The 26,608-nt window shown below is 41.0% G+C and overlaps 1 protein-coding gene across 2 annotated transcripts in view; it reads left to right on the forward strand.

Annotated features, from left to right (window-relative positions):
- Positions 1-26,608, forward strand: part of dmd (dystrophin) — a 541,017-nt gene that overhangs the window by 391,092 nt on the left and 123,317 nt on the right. For both annotated transcript variants that reach the window (XM_076297170.1, XM_076297171.1), the window contains 3 exons: positions 1,142-1,296; positions 1,396-1,576; positions 17,793-17,965. In XM_076297170.1, the coding sequence (XP_076153285.1) occupies positions 1,142-1,296; positions 1,396-1,576; positions 17,793-17,965 (509 nt within the window). The remainder of the gene's footprint in view (positions 1-1,141; positions 1,297-1,395; positions 1,577-17,792; positions 17,966-26,608) is intronic.

Genomic DNA, 26,608 nt, shown 5'->3' on the forward strand with positions numbered 1-26,608 from the left:
GAGCAGGGGTAACACCACAGCTGAGGCTAGAGCTAACCAGTAAAGCCATTAGTTCACAGATGGCTGTGGTGCATGCCTTGAGTAGGGGGTGGGGGCAGGGTCAAGCTGACAGGAGGAGTGGTTAGATTTTGTGAGGATATTTAAGAAAGTAAGGGTCAACAGGTCAACAGGTGTAAAGTGGGTGAGTTTAGGGCTCAGAGGAGGCAGAAGGATGAAAACAATGGTAGATTTGATCAATTTTGTCTTCAAAGAAATGTATAAAAGCCTGGCACAGCTCAAGTGTTTGGGGTCAGGTTTGAGGAGTTTATTGACCGTCCTGAAGAGTGTTTTCGGCCTAGAATTAGAGCAGTTGATGAAAAGTACCTAGAGCGGGCTGCATTAACTCATTGAATGCCAAGCTGTTTTCGGGAGCTAGAGTGCCAGCAATCTAGACCATTGTTGATTTTTGTACAGCCACAGCATATTTTGTGTTATAGCTATGAACACATACAATAGCTCGATTAAAAGGTGAGACTTTAAGCTCTCGGTGGGTGCAAACCGTGTATTTCTACACGCCTCTGTTCCTGAGAAATCCCAAGCTAAACAGTGGCTAGTTTTCATCAAAATCGCTGTTTTTTTCTAGAAATGGAGATATAACGTCTTTCATGAAATATGAAGTGTTGCCTGTAAAGTTTCCGGGAAGTGACCTGGCGATATTACGTAGGACAAAGCTTCCGAAAACAGCTTGGCATTCAATGAGTTAAGAAAGAGATGTGAAGATTCTCTGGTATTTTCTCTTTGATGTTCAGTCACATTCAGAGATTTGTTGCCCACCGTGTCTAAGCAAATTTCAAAACTGTTTCCACTGTTTAGAGTCTCTGGATTAGCTCCATACATGTATTGCACCTGAAAACCATTAAGAGCTCATATTTTTGGATGGATATAGATTTCATATAGTACTGTATATGATGGTTGTTTAGGCACTATTGCCTAACCGTAGGTCACTAGCAGGGTTGTGCAAAATTTGAATTGCAATTCTGCAAGTGAAATTTAATCATTTATTTGGAATTTAAGAGCCAGTTTTAATTCAATTCTGGAATTTTGCAAAGCCTGGTCACTAGGAGTGAAAATTTGTTTTGTTTGTCTGGTTTGTTTTCTTTAGCTGTTGATGAAGGCAATACAGCAGTGGCAGCCACAAGTGGATAAGACCAATCAGCTTGCACAAAAGCTTATCACACTCTACACTCATGATGATACTCATAAAGTAAAACAATTAAGTGATAACATCAACATGAGTCTTTCCAGCATCAACAAGCGGTGAGTCTTTTAATGGTCCTCTCTTTGCACTCTACTACAGATCTTAGGGATTGGCTTAAATTTTATCAATTGTTTGTGTATTTATGTGTGTATGTTTAGTGTTGGTGAAAGGGAGGCTGCTCTGGAGGCGGCTCTACGGTTTCTTCAGAAATTCTATCTGGACCTAGAACATTTTGTTAACTGGCTCACAGAGGCAGAGACTACAGCCAATGTACTTCAAGATGCCACATACAAAGAGCAACAGCCTACCTCACAGCAATATATCCTTGAACAATTGCAGGTAATTGTGATGAATTAGAATAGATCAGTTGTAAAACACTGCAACAAATCTATTACTTCAATGCCATCCATGGTAACATAAATCTAGCCAGATTTACAGTTGTTGTTACTTGTCAAGGAGGGCAAAACTTTAAAGGTTGCATGGGATACCATATTGATTATAATACTTATGTGTAATAGTTCATCTTGTCTTATCAATGTCTTATCAATGTCCTATCAATATTTTATTACACGGCTCTTCATAATGCTGCAGAATGCTCCATTCACTTGAATGGGCCTTCCCAACGTTCGGTGGTCTGCTAATTCTCAATAACAGACCGTTACTAAGTATCTCAGTAACAGACCGCTGTCAAGGAAAATTTCCCGATAATGACCGGCGTTCTATACATTATCCCTTACGTATCTCATAATTAGGTTCTGTCTGTTAGAGGAGAGTGGGGCATGTGTGGGGCACCACAATGACTACAAACAATACATCATAATGGAGAAAGCTTTGTGCCAAAAAGCCTTAATCTCGGGTACCCATTTCGGTAACACTTTCTATGAACACAATATCCATAAAGCATTATAAACACATGCATAAAGGGTTATAAAGTATTCATAAAGCCTCATAATCATCAACATAAGTATATATAGCAACTTATACATAATTATGACTGCATTCATAAAGCATTATGACCAGGGCTGAAATTTCACAGCGTCCACGACGGCCATGGCCATCTTGCCCCTTGTAAACTGTTGTAAATGTAGGGTTTTTTACATTGTCGGAAACAACTGCAATCAAAAACTGCAAAAACTGGCTACTAGCAAGCAGTGACTTGATATCTTTGTATACAACCCCAGTTGGACTTTAAATCACTACAGAGCCCAAACATGAAAAGTTGAAATGTCTGCTGTGCTGATGATGATTTATCTGTGGTGATAAAATGGTCTCAATTACATTTTTAAAATAAGTGACTGTCTGAATATGATTGCCTCTGATGTTATTCAATTGACTAAAACAAATAGGATTGTCACCTGAAGTGAAGCCACATTGCAGAGAAGAATGTTTGAAAAACATTCAAGGAGGGCCAGTAATAAAGGAGCCCAACAAAAGGCACCAATAATAGGCACTGCCTCTTACCTTATTAAAAATAACCATATTCTCTCATCTCTGCACTTAAATACAGGTCATTGTGTGCATTGTAAATATGTTAAAGTCTATGGTTTCCATCCCATTTGTGTTTCCCTTGTGAGATATGTTTGGAATGTGTTTTTTGTATCTATGTAGTACCAACACAGTAGAATATAAAGAACTCCCAGTATGTCGTGGGATGTTTCTTGACCCTGTGTCTCTGAGTTGCACCCACCCAAGGGAAAAACAACAGAATCAGTGTTTTTCTGTCAAACAGCTCTATGTCTGAAGTTGCGGGTGCGCGCGCACACACACTCACACACACACACACAGGCATATACAGTAGACGATGTACATTTTTGTAAGATTATTCTGTTATTGTGTTATGTTCACCATCACTTGGACATGCTACGTAAGAAGAAATACTGTTTTAAGGTTTGATCTGATTGCTTTATTCTTGCTTATGATTTTAAGCGACAGTACGCACTCTACAATTCATGATGTATGAAATACATTTAGTGGTGAAGGTAGATTTCAAGGATGTGGCACCCTTTTAATAACGGTACTGTGGAGTGCACAGTGGATACAGTTGCAGTTGTATAATTGCAAGTGCCAGTTTTAGGTGTCATATTACCATGTTGCATGATTTCTGTAGACTGGCTTTTAAGTGTCCTTCAGTAATGACAAATGAGACTTCTACCATTCCTTCATTTTGCACTGAAACTGGCATCACAAAGTTCAAAGTATACTGTATGTAGTTCAACATCATTCCTTGTATTGTTATTATTCTTGTCATTACTACCCTTTGTTGTTTGTTTGTTTTTTCCTTCTTTTTATTACTACTACTACTAATAATAATACATATTATTTGTATTACAAAAAACCAAACAAGCAATTTCGGGGCTTTCTACAGTATTCTATAGCAGTCTGCCCGAACATTTTTGGCTGATCTATTTTTCTTTGACAATCAGTTTGTTGATAGAGAACTTATGCTATTTTATATTAGTGAGAGTCCTATCTTACACCTGGCACATTGTGGCATTAGGCACAACTAGGGTTGCCAACCGTTCTGTAAAATACGGAATCGTCCCATATTTGAAAGGAAAAAGATGTGTTGCGTATTGAACTGATACGGAACGCATTTTGTTCCGTATTATTGAGAATCAACTCAGTGCAAATGTATAATAAGTTAGACTATGAATGAAGAATGCACGATTAGTATGAGATAAAGGGAAGCCTTGCTGCTGTCATCACTATCCCAGCGAAATGCACTTTTCATTTGAGCCACTGTAAATCACGTAGGCCTATATTACGCTGATAGTAGCGTGAGATGATGTCTTGCTCAGAGTTTTACAGTGCATCTGTGCAAGATAACCAACTAGGCTAGCTTACTTGCTGCTGAGACAGAAAAAAGTCAGAGATAATATAAGGCTTCACCAAATTCAACTGTTTGTGATAGGCTAGATATTTTTTATGCGATGTCTGCCAGTTCAGTTTTATACATTTCAGAGGTTGGTCTGAGTAGAATATAGGCTACAAACAGTTGTTTCTTTATTAAGTGTTTTTGCATCGAAGAAAATGAGTAGGCTAGTTATGCTACATTAGTTCAATACGGAGCCCTGGAGGCGTCATTGCAAGAATTTTTTTGTGTGTGTATCATGAGAATGTGCACTCATTTGACCAAACTGTGTACTCGTTTTACTCAATTAGGATCTCATTTTACTAAAATATAGTATATTATGCGCTCATTTTAGTAAATAGTGCACTCATTTTAGTGCATTCATTTGACACAATTTAGTAAATGGGCCCACAATTTTGTAAAATGATTAGTGATGCACGATATATCGGCCGCCGATATAATATCGGCCGATATGGTCATTTTTTTACACATCGGTATCGGTCCGATGTCAAAATAGGGCCGATGTGAACAGGCCGATAATCATTCCTGTGTATTTGACGTGTGAGTAGCGATCCAAGCGTGTTATCTGTCTACACTGAATCCGTTAAATATGCCCTTCTATTGCATCATATTTCTTATTTAAAATAGCAGGGCAACAAGACTGACAGAAAGAAGACACTGGGCATCTGACAAAAGTTCTTTCAAAACGTTGCGTTGTGCTGCTCACGTTGCTTGCAGTCAAGTTGATGGCTGGCTTGCATGTCATGTCACGCCTAGCACTACATCTCTCGCGGTAGGCTAAATATAACTGTGTATCAGGCAGAATGTAGTTATATGGTTGTAATAGGAATTTAATAGGGCTGTAACGATATGCGATTCAAAACTGAAATCATATCCACAAACCTGTGTCGCGGTGTGAAAAGGCAGAACCGACACACCCTTTCTAGTGTCTAGCAGTGCTTTGCAGCTTACGCGGCCGCATAAACAACACACATCTCCCGCTTTACTTGGCGGTAGCCTACGTTGCTTTCATTGTAGACATTGTAGACTGTACCAAACAGTATAAACCCCCTGTTAACCTTTCCTGCTTTGTTTCAGACCGTAGTCAGAAACGCAGGGGAGATTCGTTATTCGAGGGCCTATGTTATAAGATAGAATAACGTCGGGGTCACGGTCCCATTTCTGATGAGCAAAATACACGAGCTTTATGGAGTTTTATTTCGGACAGTAACACCGCTCACACTGTGTACAGACTCCAACTTGAACTTCCACACTCTCTGCTCCAGTCGCATACATACACTTCCTCACTCTATCTCCCTCCTTCCCAGCTTCTTCCCACACACACACACACACACACGGAGCTCTCTTAAAGGAGCCGCAACACCATTTTACAACACCCCTCTCTTTGCCCCGCTCTCTCTCGCTCACTCAATGGACACGCGCGACTCGGCCAACGCAATCCAAATAAAACATTACAATCGTGAAAGCAAGGACTCATAGAAGACGACTAGCTAAATTACTATTAAATCTGCTTAGCATGCTGCACATATTTGTTTAAAACTCTTGGTTTCAAGTTGACTGATCATCTCAATACCAATGTTTCCCAAAAGTGCCTGTACCAAGGAGAACAAGTATTACCTTTAAACTTTAACACACATGGGGAAACTGAACAGTCCAATCAGTAGACTATGATAAGCTAGCCAACTATGCTACTATGCTACTTTGTTTACAATATTTCCAGGCTTCAACCACACAGCTGAATTAAAGAGGGAGAGTTGTAATATAAATAGTAGGCCTATAGTGTGCCATACCTATAGGCTAATCTGCATAAAGTGCTGTCATAAATATCAGACATTCAGTATTCTCTCTTTTTATATCAGGATATAAAATAATACAGATATATTCTATTATATTGTAATCCTCTGGTGTTCTAAGGTAGGCTATTGAAACGTTATTTTAAAAATTTTGGAAAATAGCTCTTTATTTGATTATCATAAGAATGTGTTTTCTATACAGATATATCGACATCGGTAAATATCGGTATCGGCCATAACAGCAAAATTAATATCGGTTATCGGTATCGGCCACAATTTTCACATCGGTGCATCACTAAAAATGATGCACTATTTACAAGCACACATTTTTTGATATATATCTTGCAATACACACACACAGACACACATAGCCTATATCAATATCCCCCCCCCTAACTGAAGTCAGTAAGCCGGTATACTACAGCCCCCCCCCCCCGTTCCTTATTTTCATATCAGAAAGTTGGCAACCCTAGGCACAACACTGGCACAATGAACGTTATTCCACCAAGTGCCTGAGTTGTCAAATTAACTTACATTTCAGTTATAAAAAAGTTATTAAATTAACTTACATTAAAGAGGATTTCAGGCAATTTTTCACATAGATTTCTGTATCTTGAGGTCACAGGTACTGTCTCTCCCAAAAAAAAATGAAAACAATCGGTTTTACCTAGCTCGAGTTGCTGCAGCCAACAGCTAAATCTTTAAACTCTGGAGGCATGTTCATGACCCCCCATGTGACCTCGAGAAACGGAGATCTTTTTGGAAAATTGCCAGAATTCCCCTTTTAGGGGTTTTTCACACTTGGTCCCTTTCAGCCTTTTAAACGAACTCAGATCGATGACTCAGCATTTTTTGTGCATATGTGAACACGCCAAACGAATTCAGACCCCTCTAACTCGAACTGAACTGAGACCACTTTGGGAAGCAGTCTCGGCGCAGTTCACTTTGAAGTCTGCGGCACCGTTTGCATTATCTGTGCATTGTGAATACAAATCACCCTGGGTTCTCTTTCACATTTTGCATTGTAGGCTAGTCTGTTTTGCCCTACTTGACTTGCCATTGCCAAAACAGAAGGCATGTCGTTTATTAAATAGCCTAAAATAAACTGTTATCACTAGGCTCATGATAGGCCTACAGACATCTGTAACATTAAATTGGCTACAGCCAAACAAGTGTGTTCTAGCATTAACATTAAGCTGAATATCTTTTCATCCAAGCTATTTGTAATTAACAATGTAGAAATCAGCAAATTTTGGATTGTATTGCTCACCATTTTTTCGTGATCTGCTAGGCTATTATCTCTTTGTCGAACTCTCATTGCAAACATATACGAGAGACTGCACAGTGCAGTTAACGGGCTAAAGTTGGACATGGCAACATTTACTAGGTGGGGCGGGCCTACCACTGAATGACTGACATTTCAAGAGGATTTTGGCAGTGGCTAGTGTAGATGTCCTGAAGTCCAGAAAGTGCAGTGTTGGTGATTTTCTCTGCACACCTAATAACTCTATGCAAGGCCTTCTTATCCTGAGAGTTGCTATTTCCGTACCAGGTTGTGAAGATTGTACAAATGCTGTCTTGCTTTTTTCACTTGGTTGGAGATGTGTGATGTCCATGAAAGGTCCTCATAGATGACTACTCCAAGATATTTAAAGATAGATAGATAGATAGATAGATAGATAGATACTTTATTGATCCCCAAGGGGAAATTCAAGGTCTCAGTAGCATACAGACATCACACACAACATGCACTTACAGCAGAAAAAGTAATATACATATAAGAAAAACTCCACTGTACAATAGAAACAGTAGAAGATAAACATGATACTAAAATGCTAAATACTAAATATATTATAAAAACTAAATCAAATATCAAATATCAACAAAGTGTGCTTAAAGATACTTAATGATGATCAAGCATGACAGGGCAGGGACTGAGCCTGTAATTCAGTGCAGCTGAGGATGATCGCTTCCTTGTTGTCCCTGCCAAGGGTGCCATGGTCGTGGACCCCTCAACAGACACAAGCAAGATGCAATATACAGTTGAAAGGGTGGGGATAGTAATTTGGACATAGAAGAGAATACTGTATAATGTAGACAAGATAATATAACAAAACTATGTCAGTGCAAGAGTAGGTTGAGGTAAAAGGGTTACAACCATTGGTCAAGTATTGAGAATAAGGCAATTAAGCATTAAGTACGGCCACAGTCCAGAAGGGAGGGAGGGGTTGTGCAAATGTGCTAATATAGCATGTAAACAGACTATGCAGAGAAGTCTATCTCTCCTCTACCCTTAAGTGAAGCGTTGAACAGTTCAATGGCCCTGGGGACAAATTACTTCCTCAGTCTATCAGTTGTGCATGACAGTGAGCCTCAAGTCTCCAGCTGATCAGGCTCTTCTGCTTTACAATAGTGCTATGGAGTGGATGACATTCATTGTCCAAGATGCTGATCAGTTTGTTCAGGGTCCTTTTGTCTGATATTGAAGTGATGCACTCCAGTTCGGCTCCCACGACAGAGCCAGCCAGCCAGCAGGGCTAGAGACAGATTAAATATTGCTGTTAACACTGGTGCAAGCTGGTCAGCACATGATTTTAACAACCGCCCAGGAATGCCATCTGGGCCAGCAGCCTTTCTGCTGTTCACTCCTCTAAGCGCTCTTCTCACGTCATGCTCAGAGATGGAGATTGACTAGTCTTCGGACAGATTGCACGTAGCACCGTTGTTAAAACTGGCTGCAGGGATAACAGCCTAGTTAAGTTCAAGTAATTTACCAGTGTAGGGTCCACATCTGCCGAGTTGTCCGATCGTCCTCTGTAGTCAGTCATCAACTTCAGTCCCTGCCAGACACTCCTGCAGTCGCGATTTCCTAAGTGCGTCTCTACCTTCTCTCTGTACTGCTTCTTCGCCGCTTTCACTGCTTTACGCAGTTGGTAGGAGGCCACTTTGTAGGATGTCATGTCACCAGATAACAGGCCATTGTTGTATGCAGATGTTTGTGCGTTCAAAGCCTCCCTGATAGATCTATCAACCCAAGGTTTCTGATTTGGGTAAACTTTCACAGTTACCTTGGGGATAATTTCATCAGTCAGCTGCGAAATGAAACTTGTCATCCTGAACATGTCCCAGTCAACATCAGTCAACGCGTCTTGCAGCATGACCTCTGATTGGTCAGTCCACCGTCTCACTTCTCTCACAGCCAGAGCTTCCTGCTTTAGACGTTTATACTTCGGGAGAAGAAGGATGGCAGCGTGGTGATGGATATATTTCTTGGATTACACCAGCTGTAGTTAGCAACCTGGTCTCATTAGGGAAACGTTCCCCTGGGAACGTTTTGGCAAACCCAGCCAAACGTTCCACCAGACACGTTTCTGAGGTGCAAACTAGCCAAGCAACCCAGCGGGGGTGCTAAAGAGAGACGTTTAGACGTTGTTTACAGTTAGGTCTGGTCAAACTAAATTGTAGCTTACACAAGCTCAGCAGTATTCTTTGGATTAATAGTGCCTATATCTCGCTACGTTTCACAAAATATAAGGCCATAAACCCTGAACTGCCGTCTATGGTTAGCTGCCACATCTTGGTGGGGGGTTTTTTTCGCGAGCAACCCGGGGGATTTTAGCTCAGTTGTCAACACGCTCGACTTCCGCTCCGAGGGGCAGCTGTTCGCAGGTTCGAATCCGGCTGTGTGCAGGGCCGAGCCGTGCAATTCAACCCAACGCACGAAGACCAGAGGACCAGGCTGCGCAGACTGGGCTTGCGACGAAGACCAGACTCACCACACGGCCGGATTCGAACCTGCGAAACAAATCTCATGTTCATATAATATATTTTCTATATTTAAGTGTCCAAGCAGCAAAGCTTGTAGCCCTCAATGTGTTTCTACCTTTAACGTTATTTATTATTCATCACCTACTAGGAGCTAGGCAGGGAGGCTGAATAGGCATTCATTGCTTTTTTCTCTTTTCTTCTCATTTTACTTATGTCTTACAGTGTTGGGGTTGTTACCCAAAATATACATTTTCAAATTTAATTTTTAGCTCTCCTGATTGTAATAAAGAAAGCAAAGAAGTATCTTCAGAAGTCACAAAGTCCTTCTCAGAAGCAGTGCTTTGGGAGGCAGTCTGATTATGCACACCCGACTCCACATGATGGGGTGAAGCACAAAACTACAGCAGCAGCGTCCAAAATGTACAATTAATACAGTCATAACTAACCCAGTCAAAGGCTCTGTTCCAAATGGAAGGTTTGCTGCCTTGATAGAGAGATGTCTCAACCTTGGGAAATGACTAACTTAAAGAGACTTACACTTACACTGCCGCTGGTGTCTATCGAAACGGGGGGGTTCATATTTGCCTCTCCGTCATTACCAATTTGCCAATGATGGTGAATAACTACTCATTGTGAGATGTATTTCGTAATATCTTTATTTCCCAATGTAATCGTGTAATTCGTAATGTTTTGCATGGATGTGTAATGGTGCACGTTTGTGTATGAGAGAAGCAGAGGCGTCGCCAGCCGATTTTGCTGGGGCTTCAGCCCCGAATTTTTTGAGTGTAGCCCTGAATGTATTTTGCAAAGTTGACTAACAAATATGAAACTATTATTTGGATCGTGCATTGAAACTGTGAGAAGAGATGGACCTATTTATCACACAGCACAGGTGTCCTCTCACTCTCCTTCATGAAGCAGATCTAACTTGAACGTTACCTAAGGCTACCATAAAACATAATTTGGAACATAGGCTACTTAGAGTGCGCATGCATGAGAGAGAGGGAGAAAGAGAGAGAGAGACAATCAGTCAGTTCCAGAGTTGGGCATGTCATTGTTTGCATTTTCTATTTAGTATAAGAAAGTTATAATGAAATTATAAATGCAACAAGGACAAGGAGGTGGTGGAGTTATGCTGTCGTCATTTAGGCTACAAGTTCAGTTCTGCCCTGCACTCACTCGCCTACAGTTTGGAGCTGGCCAAAAAGTGCTAGCCTATCTAGGCACCTTGCCTTTGTAGAATCGAGTTAGTGAGTCTTCAATGATTCGTTCTCCTTAAGCTAAGCATAACATGAATCATATAATCTTGCATCTTGCTATTTAAAACGCCGCTGTGTTAGGTGGCTATAGGCTATATTGTTCATTTTTTATCGCAAACAGAAATGTCAAAATAGCAACATGTCATTACATCCTTTAATTGTCAAATTAGTGTCCATAATATGCAATCAAGGTGGCACAAATGAGGCTAGAGTCGTTGGATTCATATATGAAAAGAAAGCAGGAAGGGCAGGCAAAATGGGAATTATGAGAACCGTTTAGACTCTAAACGTTCTAAATCACCATGGACTTCTGACCAGGTTTCTCTTGGTCAGTGGCGTAATGCGTAGACAACGCGCCAGATCCCTCATTAATTGCCACACCCCTTGGCGCGTAAAAAAAAGAGCCAAAATAAGAATAAACTTTGCAACTTTGCAACTTTTGTCTTTGGTTAGTCACTTGTTCCCAATCCTCTTGTTATCCAATTAACCTGTACCTTTTTGCCTGTGGCCACGTGTCTCATTTCCTCATTGTGTTAGTGTATTTAAACTCTGCTCTTTGTCTGTGTCTTTGCTAGAGATTAGACAGATTAATCCTCTTCATGCAATTTTGCTAATAAGGCCAACACCAGTTCTCGCCTCTTCTGCTATCTTCTGCAGCCTTCCCCAGCTTAGCTTTTCATTTCTAATTTCCCTGTCAACAGTCCGGCGCCAGGTCGGTTTTGGCCATCCTCGTCAGTGTCTTTGATGAATCTCTTTGAATCCCTGTGTTTCTCAAGTCATAATTATAGTGCATGAAAATGCACTGTACTGTTCTTCTTAGGCAACTTCTTCTTATTACAGTGCATGAAAATGCACTGTACTGTTCTTCTTAGGCAACTTCTTCTTCTTATTACAGTGCATGAAAATGCACTGTACTGTTCTTTCTAGGCAACTTCTTCTTATTATTATTATTCCGCTTACCACTTTTTCCGTACGCAATTTCTCTTGAACAGTTTAACTTAGAAACTTCATTCAAACTTTGTAACGTAGGTCTTCAAACAGATCGGGTTGGTATGTCTTTTCAACTTTGAAACTTTTATACTTTTTAAACTATTAAAGAAAAACTTTTTAAAAATCCCCATAGACTTAACATTGCCGATTGTGACCTCATAATACGGCCGTTAAGCAATTAGAATCCTATGGCAGGTGTTCAGGCCACCTGCAGCCTCAGGCTTTAAACATACAATCTGGGTCAATTAAGACTACACATCCTATTCATCCTCTGCCCAAAACTGTTTCAAAATAAAAGTCCTCACTACAATAATCCACTGTTAAACAATGTAACCCATTAAACTACTGAACTTTTTACATTCAACTTTTAAACGGTCTACTTTTAAACTATCATTAAACTATCTATCTATTAAACTAGCTGTCTATCAACAACTTTTAAACTATCTACATTCAACTTTTAAACTTTTAAACTATATACATTCACTAGCTGTCTATCAACAACTTTTAACTTGTCATCTATGTCAACTATGTCAACACTTTTCATCAACTATGACTCCTACCCACTGTAGCTAGTTAGCATGGTTAACAAAGTTAGCATGTTAACATTGCTAACATTGTTAGCATTTTTAACAAAACTGCTAAAAATGATTAGCTAGGTTAGCTAAGTGACATGGTTAGCATAGTTAGCGTGCTAGCATGTTAGCATGCTAGTTAACATTTTTAGCAAAACTGCTAAAAATGATTAGCTAGGTTAGCTAAGTAACATGGTTAGCATAGTTAGCATGCTAGCATGTTAGCATGCTAGTTAGCATAGTAAGCATAACTGCCAAAAATGATTAGCTAAGTTAGCTAAGTAACATGGTTAACATAGTTAGCATGCTAACATAGTTAGCATGTTTAGCAAAACTGCTAGAAAATATTAGTTAACTTAGCTAAGTAACATGGTTAGCATGTTAGCATTGCTAGCACTGCTATAAAACATTAGCTAAGTAGCATGGTTAGCAGAATTAAAAATCTTAGCATAACTACTAGTAAACATTAGAGCCATTCCAACTTTCAGTTATCGTCAAATATCTACCTATACACAGCCATTAAACTATTTGAATATCAACATTCATTAAACTGCTAGAAAACGTTAGCTAAGTACCATGGTTAGCAGGTTAGCATTGCTAGCACTGCTATAAAACATTAGCTAAGTAGCATGGTTAGCATAGTTAAAAATCTTAGCATAACTGCTAGCAAACATTAGAGCCATTCCAACTTTCAGTTATCGTCAAATATCTACCTATACACAGCCATTTAACTATTTGAATATCAACATTCATTCAACTTCCAGTCTGTCAACAACTTTTAAACTATTTACCTTCAACTTTTAAACGGTCTACTTTTAAACTATCATTAAACTATCTATTAAACTAGCTGTCTATCAACAACTTTTAAACTATCTACTGTCTATCAACAACTTTTAAACTATCTACATTCAGCTTTTAAACAGTCTACTTTTAAACTATCAACTTTTATTAAGCTATGCAACCACCATGTCTATCCTAGCATCACGTAGTAACCATCTCTGTATTATCTGTTTTAACTATACATGATATTTTACATCACAACTTTAGCATTTTCATGCACGGGTAATTCCTTGGAATTGCATTTCTAGTTGGATTATACTGCCTTGCTGAATTTTGCCTCTGTTTTAACCTGGACTGTTTAAGGTACCTCTGGATTTTGCTGTTGGATATGTTTGCTCTTTTCTCCCAAATGGGCATCTGTACTGTTGACTCGGGCTTGCTGTTTGACTGATTCTCTGGATTTTGACTTGGATTGACATTTTGGGAAAGAACTTCTCTTGTGCATGTTGCAAGTTTTTCATCCGATCTTCTGAGGTTTGGACTTGTTTTTCTATTACCTGGAATAAATTCAGTTGAACTTTTGTTGCTATGCCTTTGAGGATCAGTCTTAGTGGCCTAATGGTTAAAGGTGCCATGTGTAAGAATTGAGGTAAAAATATCCAAAAAATGAGCTACACGCATCAAAAGAATGAGAGGAAATAAGGGCAATGATGTCATTTAAAAAATAACAAGGTATAGTGCTGCAGAGATATCAACCTGAATTAGCATGCTAAATTACTAGCCACAGCCCGACAAGTGTCATAATACCAGTTTGGCCATGGGAGGCAGTATGCGGGTAACATAACCGCCAGCCAAACTGCAATACACGTGTCTCGGTTGTTACTCTAGGGTAGACAAACTCACTTTCTGGAGCTATACTGCCCCATCTTTTATGGAATGTGGAGTATGAATTGATTTTTTGGCAGACATTACACATGGCACCTTTAAATAGTCAATTTGCCACTCCATTAGCCTGGGTTCAAGACTTGAGTGTGACACACAGTGAATATGCTAGCCAAAAGAGTTCAGGAAGGGGGTTGACAGATGAAGGGATAAGATCAGCAGGACAAGACTGTTCAAACAGTTTCCCTGATTTTATGAAATGTTTGTTGAATAATTTAATGTAATGTTTTGCATGGACGTGCGCTGGTGTGCGTTCATGAATGATAGAAGGATGGTGCGTGTACCTGCCAATATGACTGTTGACAATGCGCTCTTAAAATAACATATTCACAACAGTGGCAGACCTGTTCCAGTTTATTCCACTGTATCAAAGAGTAACAAGGTTGTAGCAGCACAGCTGTTACATGTACACTGAAGACAATGAGGCCTTGACTGGAGCTAAGAATGCTTTGTATATCAAATCTATCATGACCAGATTTACCCCATCCAGCAGGTCTCAGGTCAGCTCTTTGTCTCTGATGAAAATTTAGGCAAATTGGCAAAGTTTTGTAAAAGCACTCAGTATTACAATGTAACAACTATATGTAGGTACCCACAAATACATAATGCAAGTACAATGATAGTACCTGATAGTACATGTTGTTACACAGGCTGTACCACTGTACCTAATTAGGTAAGTACACTGTAACAGCGACACATTAAAATAAAGTGTTACCGAAAATGCTTATTAGACTTAGTCACATATTACTCATTTGTATGCTTCTATAGCATGCTATTCGCGGTTGATATGCTAATGCAGTGGTCTCCAACACGGTGCCCGCGGGGTGGCTATGAGGCGCCCCCCAGCGCACCTTCTAAAAATAGCCAACAAGTCGCCTGCAGATCATGCTATAAAAACACGCTCCATTGTAAAGTTTTTAATAGATCTTTAAGTCTAGACCAGAACCATTTTAAGAATGTATGTAGCCATACAACTGTAACATTAAATTGATATTGGTGATACCTATTACCTACCAATTTTAGCTGTGTTTATTTTTAGCCTTTGGCTCCGAATCCGTTTCCCATACAATCTTTAAAAAACAATGGAAGCGGAGCGCATACACACTGCTCGCATGCCTTGACAGTAAAGGGGGGAAAAAACTTGCTCGTCGGGTGTAGCCAATAGGAGTATATCTTTGCAAAAGTTATGTGGCCATTCCGTGTTCATCAGATACAGTTCTTGCATGATTGTTCAAGGACTGAAAAACAATTGCTTTAGCTTATAGGCCTTTTCTCCTCCGTAAGCTACTGGTGTAGCAATAGCGCTGAACATTTTGTGGCATGCATGGGTTTTTTTTGGTGAAAAGCAAAACCTTTTTTTGTCAGATCATGGAGAAATTGGTGTGCAGTAACTATAAAAGGCGTCTTCATAAGGGTGGTGTGGGCAATTACTATTGAAATGTTAACACCGAATTTTCATCTGAAATCAGAACAACAACCCCTGAATTCATAATAGTGGGTAATGCTAAAAATTGTAACCTAAATTATTAACTGCACAAAAAGATTGCTTTTTTTGTTTAAAAAAAAATATATTCCCCATGCAAACTTTGAAATGAACAAACTCAACAAAAATATTGAGTAGTGTTGCATATTGGTATTAAAGTATTCAGATGACAAATAAAGTGGTTGCTATGCTGGTTGCTAGGGTAATTATGTTGGTTGCTAGGTTGACATTATATTGATGGTTGCTAGGGTCTATATGGTGGTTGCTATGCCAAAGCTTTGCGCTATGAAATCTCTATGAAATCACAATTTTAATTGTGCGTTTCAGAGGGCATGGAACTCTGCTTCATCCAAAGACTCCAACGGTACCTCATTTTTGACATACGGGTCAAAAGTTACATGCACACACCTTCACAGCCCAGCCCAGCTCAGCCCAGCTTCATACTTATTTAGCTGCCAGATGGCTTGTTCAACGGTAGCGTTATGCCAGCGTTGCCATCGTTCCACTGCCAAACCATAGAGAACAATAGGAAATCTGCCGCTTGCCGCTGGCTAATGTGATCCCCGCCCTAGACTCTGGGAGCTAGAGCGGTGATGTCATAATGGGCCAAGATTCCGCCATTAATTTCAATGGGGGAAAAAAGCAATGAAAAACATGAATTAAGAAAGAACGACAAGGGGCAGTTAGCCCATTTATACAAGTAACATACACCAGTTCGGGCCCGAATTTTTAGAGTTGGAACTGTGTTGATACATCAAACACTCAGGAGCAGTGGTCACTCCAAAAATGGGTGGATGGAACTAGAAATGCACGGTGGTGGTTGCTAGGTTGACATTATAGTGGTGGTTTCTAGGTTGTTGCTAGGGTAATGTTGCTAGGGTAATTAAGATGGTTGCTAGGGTGTTGCTAGGGTACACATGGTGGTTGCCATGCTAAATAACGCTGTTGCTATGGTGGTTGCTAGGGTAATCATGTTTGTTGCTATGGTGGTTGCTAGGTTGACATTATAGTGGTGGTTGTTAGGTTGTTGCTAGAAATTACACTTAATAACCAGGGTTGTACAAAATTCCAGAATTTAATTGAAACTGTCTCTTAAATTCCAATTCAATTCTTGAATTTCACTTGCATTTCAATTGAGGTAGCAAACAGGAAGCAGAATTGCAATTCGAATTTTGCATAACCCTGTTAATAACAGAAGAGTTATGTCACAAATGTTTCCGACTTGTTTATAAGGTTTATGACAAGTTCATGACAGTGTCATGTCACTCTTATGTAGATACTTTCAAGTAAAGTTAAAATTGTCTTTTCACTATACGTTGGGCAGAAATCAACGTAGAATTGAACTATAAGTGCATGTCATGCTATTACATGAAACAGCTTGATCTAGAGTAGTAGTAGTACTATATGTTACCCTGTAGAAAACATTTTCAGATCCATTTTCATGAACAATGTTATTTAAATGAATACCTGGGGGGCATGAATCTGATATTTTCTATAAAATGTCAATGCCTCAGTGTGGTTGTGATGTTGTCAGAGAGCAGCCTGATTCCATATCGGTTTGGATGGAGACCATTATGCTATAGCAGGCTGGGCCTTTCCCAGAACAAGTCAAAGAGTGTAGTTCTCTAAACACATGCCATTATTCAAAACTTATGTTGAGGGCCCACAAACATAATGAACTCATGAGCAACTAACCTAAAATTCAAGTAATCACGATGATCATGCTTAAGAAATCATAACTTCATAATCATAATTTATCATAATAAAACTTGTAATAATGCACCCACTGTACCTGATGCTTTAGTTGATGTGTTGTTCATGCATGAGGTCATGAATGAGAGACTATGAACTCATGTCAATTCCTGATGATTCATAAGTTATAAGTTTTAGTTTAGTTTACCTTTATTGTCATTGTACACAGGATACAACAAAATTTGAGATGAAACAAAGTAATGCATAAATCATGAATTAATGAATGCATGAATTCATGATAATTCATGTACCCTTACCGTAAAGTATTACCATAAAGACTTACTTACTTTCTTACTTACTAACTATTATATATCTTGTATTCTGTTGTGTTATGTTCTATACAGGACTTGCAAGGGGAAGTGGATGAGCACACAGAACAGTTCCACACACTGGATGAGAATGGCCAGCGTATACTGGGCTCTCTACATCACTCTGATGATGCTGTACTGCTGCAGAGACGTTTGGAGAACATACATCAACGCTGGAATGAACTGAGGAACAAGACTCTAAGCATGAGGTCAGCAGAAAGGCATAGGATGGACTGAACATTTAGGCGATTTCTCTCCAATACATTCCCTGATAGCTGCTTTTGACATTGCTTACATATACAATGTTTGGTAACGCTTTAGAATAACATGTGCTTATTATACGGCTCTTCACAATGCTAGTAGAACGCTCCATTGACTTGAATGGGATTTCCTAAAGTTCTACGGTAAAATAAATTCATGTAATTACCGCTGCAAACATATAATTACCGCTGTCAATGGCAATGGGTTTTGTGCTGCTGATCATATCACTCCGCAAGTATTCCGGTCACTTCTTGCATTGGAACTTCATTCAAAAGTGAAAGCAGACGGTTGATCAGCTGTGTTCTAAAGAATGTTTGATTCAAGTTTGATTCAGCGTGTGTTGCGAACGAACTATTTGGTTCTCAGCAAAAGCCACGACGAAACGGTAACAAATAAGTGTAAAGAGAGTAACATAACGTGGAGTTTATTTTTTCGTTTTGGCAAGTAGCCATATAATAAGCGGGATAATGTATAGAACGCCGGTCATTATGGGAAAATAAGTCCCTTCAGGGCGAAACAAGACCCCTCCGCTGGCGCGTCGGGGTCCGGTTCGCCCTGTCGGGACTTATTTGCCCAATAATGACTGGCGTTCTATACATTATCCCTTACTTATTAGGTATTAACAGCACATAATAAGCAGTTAACAATTCATTACTAACAGTTAGTTAACTGTTGTTATCCTTTAATAACATTAACTGACTATTAACATGCAGCCTTTTAAGTTACTTACAAGCATATTTGTTAACAGTTAACATTCAGCTTATAAGTGTTAACAAGCAGCTTGTTAATGCTTGTTAAAAGACAAAGAGGTGGATAACTAATACGCTTATAAGACCTTTCTTACCTATTTGTAGCAAATGTTGCAGCAGGGAGTTTGATTCCTGGGGTTTGATTCCTGCTCGCTGCAGCAATTTTGAAGGTGCAGTTCTCACATCTAAACCAAGCTAGATAGATAGATACAGTAGATATATAGAGATAGAAGGTTGGGCTTGTGGAACTATAGGCTACAGGGTCCTCGCTTTAGATTGGGGGGCTGCAAAATTTACTACAAATAGGTAAGAAAGGTCTTATAAGCGTATTAGTTATCCACCTCTTTGTCTTACAGTGGGTACTAGTTAAAAATGGACACTTCATTCTACCTCCACTCAACACCTTCTCCTCTCTGGAGGTTAATGAGGCCACAGACTCGCTCTGCTCCACACTGAGCTCGTGTCTAGACGAGCTGTGCCCTCTTACCACAAGGCCAGCTCGATCCAAATACTCTCATCCATGGCTAAATGATACCCTCCGATCGCAGCGCACCAAACTCAGAGCCGCGGAGAGGAAATGGCACAAATCCAAACTAACTGATGACTAACTAAAAACTACCAGACACTCCTAACCTCCTTCTCAGCCAGCATCACTGTTGCTAAGACGGCTTTCTACAATGACAAAATCAACAGCACTACAGACACTCGAAAACTTTTCTCAACCTTCAAATTGCTACTCAACCCTCAGCTGCCTCCTCCTCCATCCAGCCTTACTGCGGATACCCTTGCCTCATTTTTTACAAACAAAGTGGCGGCAATCAGCAGTCAATTCTTTACATGCCCACACAACGCATCAGACTCAGATACCGCACTCCTACAACCTCTAGGGGCTGCTGTAACATCTTTTTCAGCATTCGCGTCTCTCTCCGAGAGTGAAGTATCTAGACTTCTGACATGTAGCCGTCCTACCACATGCTCGCTGGACCCTATACCTACGAGCCTACTTCAGTCCATCAGCCCGACCATCGCACCAGCTATCACACATGTCATCAATGCCTCGCTAACCTCCGGCACATTTCCAACAGCGTTCAAAATGGCCCGGGTAACACTGTTACTTAAGAAAACCTCTCTCAACCCTGCTCAAGTCGAGAACTACCGCCCTGTCTCACTCCTGCCTTTCCTATCGAAAGGCATTGAACGAGCAGTCTCCAAACAGGTCTCTGACTTCCTTTCACAGAACAACCTTCTGGATCCAAATCAGTCTGGGTTCAAAAGCGGCCACTCTACCTTAACGGCTCTGCTGTCTGTAACAGAAGCCTTAAAAGAAGCCAGGGCGACCGTTCGGTCATCAGTACTCATTCTGCTTGACTTATCGGCTGCCTTTGACACGGTTAATCACGGCATCCTTCTCTCTATACTCTCTAACATGGGAATCTCCGGTTCTGCTCTCTCCTGATTTGAATCCTACCTCACAGGACGCTCATTTAACGTATCATGGCTTGGTCAGCTATCTGCACCTCACTATCTCACCACAGGGGTCCCCCAGGGCTCAGTGCTGGGCCCCCTTCTCTTTGCTATCTACACCACCTCCTTGGGACAGATTATCCGTTCGCATGGCTTCTCATACCACTGCTATGCAGACGACACACAGCTCTATCTGTCCTTTCCACCTGATGACCCCTTGGTTTCAGCATTGATCTCGGATTGCCTCTCAGACATAGCTACATGGATGAAGGCACACCACCTCCAGCTGAACCTCTCAAAGACTGAACTGCTGGTCCTCCCAGCTAAACCTACCATACACCACGACATCAACATCCAATTTGACTCCCTGTCTGTTTCACCTACCAGGACTGCAAGAAATCTAGGAATTGTTCTCGACAACCAACTAACCTTCTCAGATCATGTTGCCTCAGTTGCCCGGTCATGCCGTTTTGCACTCTACAACATACGGAAAAATTGACTCAAGATGCTACTCAACTTCTGGTTAAGGCAATAGTGATCTCACGACTTGACTACTGCACCGCCCTCCTAACAGGTCTCCCAGCCTGCGCAGTGAAACCCCTTCAGATGATCCAGAACGCGGCGGCGCGCCTGGTCTACAACCAACCCAAAAGGGCACATGTTACCCCGCTGCTCATCCAGCTACACTGGCTACCTATGGTGGTCCGCATCAAAATCAAGGATCTAACGCTTGCCTACAAAGTAGTCTCCGGTTCTGCTCCCACCTACTTGAATGCCCTCATACAGACATACGCTACCTCCAGACCGCTGCGCTCCTCAGACGAACGACGTCTAGCTGTACCACCGGTACGCTCAGGCCAATCCAAACTTTTCTCATCTGTTGTTCCTCGTTGGTGGAACACTCTGCCCGTTCTTACAAGGGCAGGGACATCCCTCTCCATTTTCAAAAAACTCCTGAAGACCCAGCTCTTTAGAGAACATCTCCTCTCACCACTTACAACAAGTCTTGCTGATGCTAGCACTTACCAGCCGTCTTGAACTGACACTCAACTGTTAAAAAAAGCACTCACTGATGCACTTATTCTTACTGTACTCTACCGTTTTTAAATTGTCCTAAAATTTTTGAGAGAATTGCTTTAAAACTTAACTGTTACCATGTTGTTAGTCGCTTTGGTTAAAAATCAGCCAAATGTAATGTAATGTAATGTAATGAAAAACGTGATTCACGCAGCTGCGTGAAATGTAAGTACAACTGCAGCCGCTTGGGGGCAGCATAAGTCCGCTGTGGCGTTCCGCGGTCGAACCGGACGGAGCGTTCGACAGCAAAGGCTGTGATTGGCCGAGTTTTCAGTGTGTTGTTTGTCGGTGTTTTTAGCAGCCCCTGCAACATGCTAGTCCACTGTAGCCTATAAGCTTTGTACATAATGTCAAACATAGTTTTGGATTCAGTGGCAGGATTTCTTGATTGTAGCCTACAGTGCCTGTCTCTCTCAGTGATGTTTTAAAATGAGAGATTCGTCAGCTGGCAGTAGGCTACTTTGTCGGCAGTCATGAGACAAAGGAAAACGAATTCGGTCATTCAAGGCTGTGCCACAACAACCAGTGTACAGTCCTACCCAATAGGCCTACTCGAAGCAGCTAGCGTTGTCTGACGGTCGAGTGGGTTAATGCACGTATTTCCAGAACAGGTCTGCAACTCTCAGGCAGTCCTGAGTTCGAATCCAGGCAGGAGTAATGATGCAATGTTTTTCTTTAGAAATATTTTTTATTGAATCGAAGTTTATTGAATAGCCTACTACAGACAGTCGAGTAGGTGTTCTGAAGTAGCCTAGGCTTAGGCTGGGTGTTTAAAACTTCTGCGGGGTAACGGTAGCATTTGTTTTTAAAACATAACTTGCATCTTTCCATTCCAACCAGGCCTAGGCCTATTTTTATATATATATATATATTTTTTTTTTTTGCAAGGTGTTGCTCCTGGCAAGACTTGTTTATAAGACGTTTGGTGATTAATTGATAGCTGTTTTGGGGACACGTTAAACTTTCTTTATAATGAGCGCATAAAACGACTTGTTGCCGTTTTGGGACATTAAGCTACGATATGCTTTTTCATGTTAAGGATTTAATTTATTTATATATTTAGGCTACTTGCACAAACCCTGGATACTTTTATTGCCACACAACAATATACAAGGATACAACGATACAAGTAAGTTTATTGTCACATGCATATAGTTACTGGAAGTAAGAAATTACTTACTTACTTAAAGCTTTTATTGTCCCCTAAGGGCGATTTGGTTTGCAGCAAGACATCCATAGACAACATAGGACAAAAAGTACAACATGACAACATGAACACCCAATGGGTGAAGAAAAGCATACAGTACATGCAGATAAGCAGTGCAGTGTGTATACAGGCAAAAAATAATTAAATAAATAAATAAAATACTATAAGAACAGGAAACACTTTCTGCTCTCCATGGAGTACCTTCATACAGCAGGAAATCATACCTCATACTGTGCACCAAAAACACCATGATGTCAGCCCAGAGCTCCAAAATCTGAATTCAATAGAGAAATGGCACTGGGAACAAATGAATGTCTATATCTATTGGTTTTAACTGCAGGGAATTTGAAGCGTGACTTAGAAGGTAGCAACTGAAACTCAGGGTGAAGAGGATGACCATTTGCTGATAAAATAGATTCTGCCTTTTTTTGGACAAATCTACTGTACAGGTCTGATAGGCTGCTTTGCTTAGCACCTATGATTTTGCCACTGACCTTCACTATTTTGGCGAGTGAGGCTTTATCCTTTACATTCAGATTTCCATACCAGCATATTATAGAAAAAGATAAAACAGATTCAATGTATGATTTATAAAATATTCTCATAATGGTTTTATCCACACTGAATTTTGCCATTTTACGGAGGCAAAAAAGTCGCTGTTGGCCTTTCTTGCAGATATTCTCTGTGTTAAGATTAAAATTTAGCCTGTCATCAATTATGCTTCCCAGGTATTTATATGAGCCCACTACCTCTACAGGTTGACCGTTTATAGCAGTGACCTGGGTAGGGGGAGGGTTGCGCCTAAAATCAATGACCATGTCCTTAGTTTTGGATACATTCAAGTGAAGGTGGGCACTATCACACCAGGCTATAAAATCGTTTAAAACAGGACCATGCTCAGATTCTTTTCCATTTTAAAATATGTCTGTTTGTATGCTGGCTGCGACAGTCATCAGTGTATAAAATGAATAAAAGAGGGGACAGGACACAACCCTGTGGTGACCCTGTAGAGGACAGTATCTCTTCTGAAAGGACCCCATTCACCCTTACTCTCTGAGTTCTGTCCGTTCAAAAATCCAAAATCCAACCCACTAAACTGAAATCTAAATCAAAGTTATTTAAAAGCTTATCAACTAAAATGTGTGGTTGAATAGTGTTAAAGGCTGATGAAAAATCGACAAATAAAATTTTGGCATGAGTTTTGCTACCTTCAAGGTGCTTAAGTATCAGATTAAGCAGAGTGGCTGTAGCATCCTCAACCTCCCGCCTGGCCCTATAGGCAAATTGTAGTGCGTCCAATAAATGATCTGTTTTGATAAGGAGCACCCTTTTCATTCGTTTTTCAAAACATTTCATCACCAATGAGGTCAAGGCGATTGGTCTAAAATCATTTAAAACCTTAGGGTGTGGGGACTCTCTGTTGGCTCAGGGAGAGCTTAAATATATAATAAAATATTGGACCAAGTTGTTCAGCACACGAGGTGAGTAGGCAACCCCCTATGTTATCAGGCCCGGGGCTCTTCTTAACCTTTGAGTGTCTGAAGGTATCTACTACGGCATGCAAATCAAATGGTGCTGGGGCACTGTCCATTAGGTAGTTTTTTTGCTCTAAAGTGGCATCCTTAGATATGGGTGTGTCGAACCTCAGATAAAACTCATTCAACGTCTGTGCCAGCTTTCTATCACATGTGAACCCATCCAGCACCAATTTAGAATTTCTTATTTCCTTTGTTCCGATTATGGTTTTCATGCTATCCCATGCAGAGCCTAAATTATTGTTCCCCATTTGGTCCTCTAGCTTTTCTTTATGCAGTGAAATTAAGTCTGGTGTCAGCCTATTTGCGCATTTATGGGGGGGTGCAATAGAAGAGGGGTTTAGTAGATTAAGTGGAAAGGGCTGCATAAGAAAGGTGGGGGAGGAATTGGGGGGGGGCACCAACAAACCAACAAGGAGCACCCAAGAGCAACAGGGGCAAGGAAAAACTCCCTTACCAAGGAAGAAACCTTGGACATATCCACGGCTCAAGGGGCTAACCCAACTGCCAGGGGTCTTGGTGTGTGTGTTGGGGGGATGACAAGGGAGATGGGATAGTGTGCTGTGTATGTGGGAAGAGGGCAGTGTGCAATATGTGTGTTGGAGAAGCTTCCTCATGAGACAATGTGCTGTGTATTGGGGGGTTAGAAAAATATATTGAGTGGAGCAGTGACTGTGTGTGTGTAGTGTGTGTGTGGGTAGGTGGGGGCAGTATGCTGTAAGTATGTAGAGGAGGTGTGTTGGAGAAGATCCTGAAGACAATGTGCTGTGTATGTAGGGAGGGGGGGCAGTGTGCAGCAAGTATGTTGGGGGGGGGGGGGGGGCAGTGTGCTGTAAGTATGTTGGGGATGTGTGTTGGAGAAGCTTCCTGATGAAATAATGTGCTGTGTATGTAGGGGAGAGGGGGGGGGGGGGCAGTGTACTGCAAGTATGATGTATGTGAGTGATGACAGTGAAGATGTGTGTGTGGGCGGGAGGGGAGTGGAGCAGTGACTGTGTGTGTGTGTGTAGTGTGTGTGTGGGTAGGTGGGGGCAGTATGCTGTAAGTATGTAGAGGAGGTGTGTTGGAGAAGATCCTGAAGACAATGTGCTGTGTATGTAGGGAGGGGGGGGCAGTGTGCAGCAAGTATGTAGAGGAGGCTTACTGTAGCAAGCAGTGTGCTGTATGTATGTGAGGTGATGACAGTGATGATGTAATGTGTGTTTTTTGTGTGTGTGTTGGGGATGGGGGTGGGGGGGGGCAGAAAGGCTAGGCAATCAAGGACATGGGTAGATAGATGGAGGAGAAATCAAAAATAATAAATAAAAAGTTCTATGTAGAGAAGTTGGAGAAAGTCAAACATATCTGTGTGTGTGTGTGTGTGTGTGTGTGTGTGTGTGTGTGTGTGTGTGTGTGTGTGTGTGTGTGTTTTGACGTGTGATGAAATAAGAAAATAAATAAGGGGTCTGTAGCATAGGGAGAGGGATGTAAAAGTGCTAAAAGTCATGTAGGTGTGTGTGTGAGTGGGGGGGGGGGGGGGGGTCCTGAGTGCTGAGGAGTGAATGAGTGCAAAGTCAGTATAGTGTGAGTTCAGAGTTGGGAAATGTTTGAGAGTGCTGAGGAGTGAATGTGTGCAAAGTCAGTATAGTGTGAGTTCAGAGTTCGGATGGCCTGGGGATAAAAACTTCTCCTGAGTCTCTCAGTTCTGGCTTTGTGACTACATAGGCGTCTTCTTGATTTCAGCGGTAGGAATAATCCATTGTTAGGATGAGAAGAGTCCTTCTTCTTTTGGGCTCTTAGGAGTACTCTTCTGGAATAGATATCTTGTAGAGCAGGGAGTTGAGTTCTTATAGTACGTTCAGCTGAGCGCACTACTCTCTGCAGAGTACTACAATCTCTAACTGTGGAGTTTCCATACCAGGTGATGATGCTACCAGTTAGAACACTCTCAACCGCTGAAGTGTAGAAGGCCTTCATGATGGATGTAGAAACTTTGAATTTCCTTAGCTGACGAAGGAAGTATAGTCGTTGTCTGGACTTCTTCAGAACATGTTGAGTGTTAACAGTCCATGTTAAGTCTTCAGTAATGTATACACCAAGGTATGTAAAACTTGTGACTCTCTCTACAGGTTGCCCGCTGATCATTAGTGGGGTGTAACTGTAGTTCTGCTGCTTCCTTCTGTAATCCACTACCATTTCCTTGGTTTTATTGATATTCAGTGTCAAGCTGTTAGATTGACACCACTGTGCCACCTCATCAACCTGATCCAAGTAGAGCTTTTCATTGTTGTTACTAATCAGGCCCAAGATCACTGTGTCATCTGCAAACTTGATGATGGAGGTATGACTACTGTTGGCTTTGCAGTCATGTGTGTAGATGTTGTACAGCAGTGGACTCAAAACACAGCCTTGGGGAGCACCAGTGCTGATGGTTAATGAGTCAGATGTCAGACCCCCCACTCTAACCACTTGTGAACGGTTGGTGAGGAAGTCAAATATCCAGTGACACAGGGTGGTGTTCAGTCCTAAGGCCTTCATCTTTGTGACCAAGGTGAGAGGTACTATCGTGTTGAATGCTGA

This window comes from Alosa pseudoharengus, unplaced genomic scaffold (assembly GCF_046254945.1).
Source record: "Alosa pseudoharengus isolate Yale_2024_CS ecotype anadromous, Long Island Sound unplaced genomic scaffold, YU_APseudo_1.1 YU_APseudo_1.1_scf_20, whole genome shotgun sequence".
NCBI classification, from domain to species: Eukaryota; Metazoa; Chordata; class Actinopteri; order Clupeiformes; family Clupeidae; genus Alosa; species Alosa pseudoharengus.